At 38.4% G+C, this 3934-nt stretch overlaps 1 protein-coding gene across 1 annotated transcript; it reads left to right on the top strand.

Moving 5' to 3' along the window:
• Positions 1–838: 838 nt before the first annotated feature.
• Positions 839–1819, top strand: LOC125842966 (uncharacterized). Its single transcript, XM_049522232.1, has one exon. The coding sequence runs from the start codon at positions 839–841 to the stop codon at positions 1817–1819; it is 981 nt and encodes a 326-aa protein (XP_049378189.1).
• Positions 1820–3934: the final 2115 nt, after the last annotated feature.

Here is a 3934-nt window from a genome sequence, read left to right as displayed (position 1 = left end):
CAGTAATGGGATCCAACACTACATCTTTACCTGCTGTAGACAGAAATACAATGAAGAAAGGACCCACAATTACTTATGAGCAAGGAATTGATTTATGTAGAGATGTCATGGATGANCAAAACTTAATACACCAGAGGCTATTAAGGAAGAAGTGGTACACTTCTATAAGGCAGTAATGGGATCCAACACTACATCTTTACCTGCTGTAGACAGAAATACAATGAAGAAAGGACCCACAATTACTTATGAGCAAGGAATTGATTTATGTAGAGATGTCATGGATGAGAAAATCTGGAATGCACTAACTTCCATTGGAGATGATAAAACACCGGGAGTAGATGGATATAATGCTTATTTCTATAAAAAGGCCTGGAATATCATCAAAGATGACATGATGTTAGCTATCAAAGAGTATTTTCAATCTGGAAAACTCTACAGACCAGTTAACTGCACTGTGATCACGTTGGTCCTAAAAAATTCCAATCCTGTGAATATAAAAGAGTATAGACCCATAGCTTGTTGCACCATCATTTACAAAATCATTGCTAACGTCCTAGCTGCTAGGATGCAAAAAGTTATGCCACATATTATTAGTGAAGCTTAATCAGGATTCATTCCAAGGAGAAAGATTGATGAAAACATTATCCTTGCAACTGAGCTGGTTAAAGCATACTCTAGGCAACACATTTCTCCACGATGTATACTAAAAATTGATCTACAAAAGGCTTATAATTCTGTGGAGTGGTCCTTTTTAGAATAGGTACTGAAGAACCTATGTTTTCCTCAAAAATTCATTAAATGGATCCTAGAATATGTGCATACTATGAATTATACAATCATGGTAAATAGAGAGACCACACCCCCTTTTAATACTGTAAAAGCGCTTAGACAAGGAGACCCCATCTCTCCATACTTATTTTCTATATCTATGGAATACCTTAGTAGATGTCTTGCTGAAGCTAGAGAATTTGAGGGGTTCAAGTTTTATCCTAAGTGTGGCAGATTGAATATAACTCATTTATGTTTTGCAGATGATTTGTTACTTTTTAGTAGAGGGGATAAAAAATCTGTAAAGATAATATACCAGTGTTTCCTAAAGTTTTCTCAAGCATCAGGACTACAGGCAAACATGAATAAAAGCTCCATATATTTTGGTGGTGTACCTGATCAGGTAAAACTGAACATACTCCAACATAGTGGATTTGGATGTGGTGAGTTTCCTTTCAAGTATCTCGGTGTTCCTCTATCGACCAAGAAACTGACTATTATGCAGTGGTCACCACTAGTGAATAAAATTATTGCTAGAATCTCCTCCTGGACTGCTAAGAAACTCTCATATGCAGGAAGAATGCAATTGGTTAAATCTATACTATTTGGTATTCAAGCCTACTGGTCTCATCTCTTTATCATTCCTGCAAAAGTGCTTAAGTTTATTGAATCATATTGTAGAAGTTTCACTTGGTCAGGATCTAATACTATTAACAAGAGAGCATTGATGGCATGGGAAAAGGTATGCCTACCTAAATCAGTTGGAGGCATGAACCTCATTAACATCAGATTGTGGAACCAAGCTGCTATTGCCAAAATCTGTTGGGACCTTGCTAACAAATCTGACAAGCTAAGGATTAGATGGATCCACTCTTTTTATAGAAAGACTCAACAATTCCTCGCCGCACCTATTCCAAAGCAAGCTTCATTGATGGTCAATAAGATACTTAATGCTAGACTGACTTTAGAGCAAACACAGAAACAAAATGATCAGGTAACCATTGACAGCCTTTACCTGAGTTTACTTGGAAACAGACCTAGAGTGCCCTGAAGATGTCTGATATTTGCCAACTCTGCAAGACCAAAGGCCATTGTTACTATGTGGCTCCAATTACAAAACAAACTACCAACTAGTGATAGGTTGTCTTCATGGGGGATGGATATAAATCAACAATGCAAGCTGTGTCAAAATGAACTTGAAACTAGAGATCACTTGTTTGTCTGCTGTGAGTTTACAAGAGCTATTTGGAGGAAGTTGATGGCATGGATCAAATGGCCAGACTATACTTTAGATGCTTAGGATACACACTTGAAATAGATCATAGAGAAAGCCAGAGGCAACAATCTGACTGCCCAGCTTTTCAGACTAATGTATGCAGAATGTAGTCATGCAATATGGATAGAAAGGAACCACATAATTTTTGAAGACAAATGTAGAAATCTTGAACACGTTGCAAAAGAGGTGGCTTATATGTGTTGTATGAGGGTTCCTACGGCCATTAGTTCTTGTCACGCCCCGAGCCTACACCCTGGGCGGGACCGGTACTCGGAGACCATTGCTGGTCCCAAGCGAACCCTTGGCCTGGCTTTCTTAACTCAGCGGAAACCTAACTCAAAAGAATAACTTAATGCAATGCAAGTTTACACAACAACTAAACTTATGAAAATCTGGCCACAAGGGCAACTCGAATTCTCAAAATAGATATTTACATATATACATAGATGAGAGACTCAAAAACTAACTGACTGACTGTCTGTCTGTCTATGAAGCCTCTAAAGTACTGAGATGGATGTTGGGACAGACCCCACAACATCCTAATAAAATAAAACTAAGAATACAAAACAACTAAGTCCTCCGGAAAGCAAGGAGGCTCACACTGACTCTGAACTTCTCAGCTGGATCAACGACATGCAGGATGCTGATCCGGGATACCTGTATCTACATCATAATAAGATGCAGGCCAACTGGAATCAGTACATGGAATGTACGAGTATGCGAGCTGGAAAGCTAAACCACGACTTAAGCTTGGAAGGAATACAAGAGAACACTTACCTTGGCCCTGTTCGACTCATGAACAATTGAACTCAAAAATAGAAAGCAATAAGACACATGCAATATATAATTAGCTTGCAAAACAATGTAAACAACTTAGCTCGTTAATGATAAAACCATAACAAACTCAACTTTTCTTATTTAAAGGTAATATAACTTTTGTGGGAGGTTCTTTAACCGACAACCACCACTATGAGACCTAGTGATGATACAACGTCTTACCTCACGTTGCTCGAGGACCATCCTATACCTTGCCGTGATATAGGACCTTACTTTTGCTTAGTTGATCCACTAGCCTAATCTTACGTGATCATCTAAAAAGAATGATACGTCAATACCCATGTTGGCGCATGGTTCTTATGGAGAGTTGAGTTAATATGAACTCGTGTCCCCAATTTGGTGCTCAATACTACTCCCAAAAATGCTTTGGCTCATAAGTGTTTTTAAACACATCTTTCTTTAATTGAGATAATTATTCAAAACTTAGCCAAAACGGCTCCTTTGGAAAACATGGTTCCTTTCTTACTTAAATGTAAAACATTTAGAACTTCTTTGGGAAGTACATAGTTCCCTAATAACTTTTGGAGAAATGGACTCGACTTTATGCTCTTGACTTAAATTGAAACTTGAGACTCTTCACTTGGCTTGAAACTCTATACCCTTTTCTTGACTTGAACTCTTTACTTAACTTGGAACTCTAACTCTATACTTGGCTTAACTTGAAACTCTTGAGCCTTAATAATGAAGTTAAACATTCAATAAAGACTCATGACTTAACTTTAAAACTTGCTTGACTCCCTTCTTGAACTTATAGACTCAACCCTTAGCTTCACTTGACTTGGAAACTAACTTCTCTTTAACTTGATACTAACTCGCCTTGAATTGAATTATGAACTCAAGGTGTATGATCACACGTTTATGGATGAATTCGGGATGTCTAAACGTACCTTAAAGTGTTGGAAACAACTAGGAACCATAGGTATAATACCTAGGAACATGCATGAAAAAGTAAGGGAGGAATGGGAAGACTTGGCACTCTGAGAGGTGCGGAGCGCCAGACCCAAAACTTCAGAGAGGGCCTGCTGGCGTACTGAGTGGTGCGCCACCCCAAGG

This window comes from Solanum stenotomum, chromosome 10 (genome assembly GCF_019186545.1).
Source record: "Solanum stenotomum isolate F172 chromosome 10, ASM1918654v1, whole genome shotgun sequence".
Taxonomy (NCBI): Eukaryota; Viridiplantae; Streptophyta; class Magnoliopsida; order Solanales; family Solanaceae; genus Solanum; species Solanum stenotomum.
This window is presented reverse-complemented; position numbering and strand designations above follow the sequence as displayed.

Coding starts and splice junctions, on each gene's coding strand:
- LOC125842966 (XM_049522232.1), top strand. CDS start 839: ATGGTAAATAGAGAGACCACACCCCCTTTTAATACTGTAAAAGCGCTT.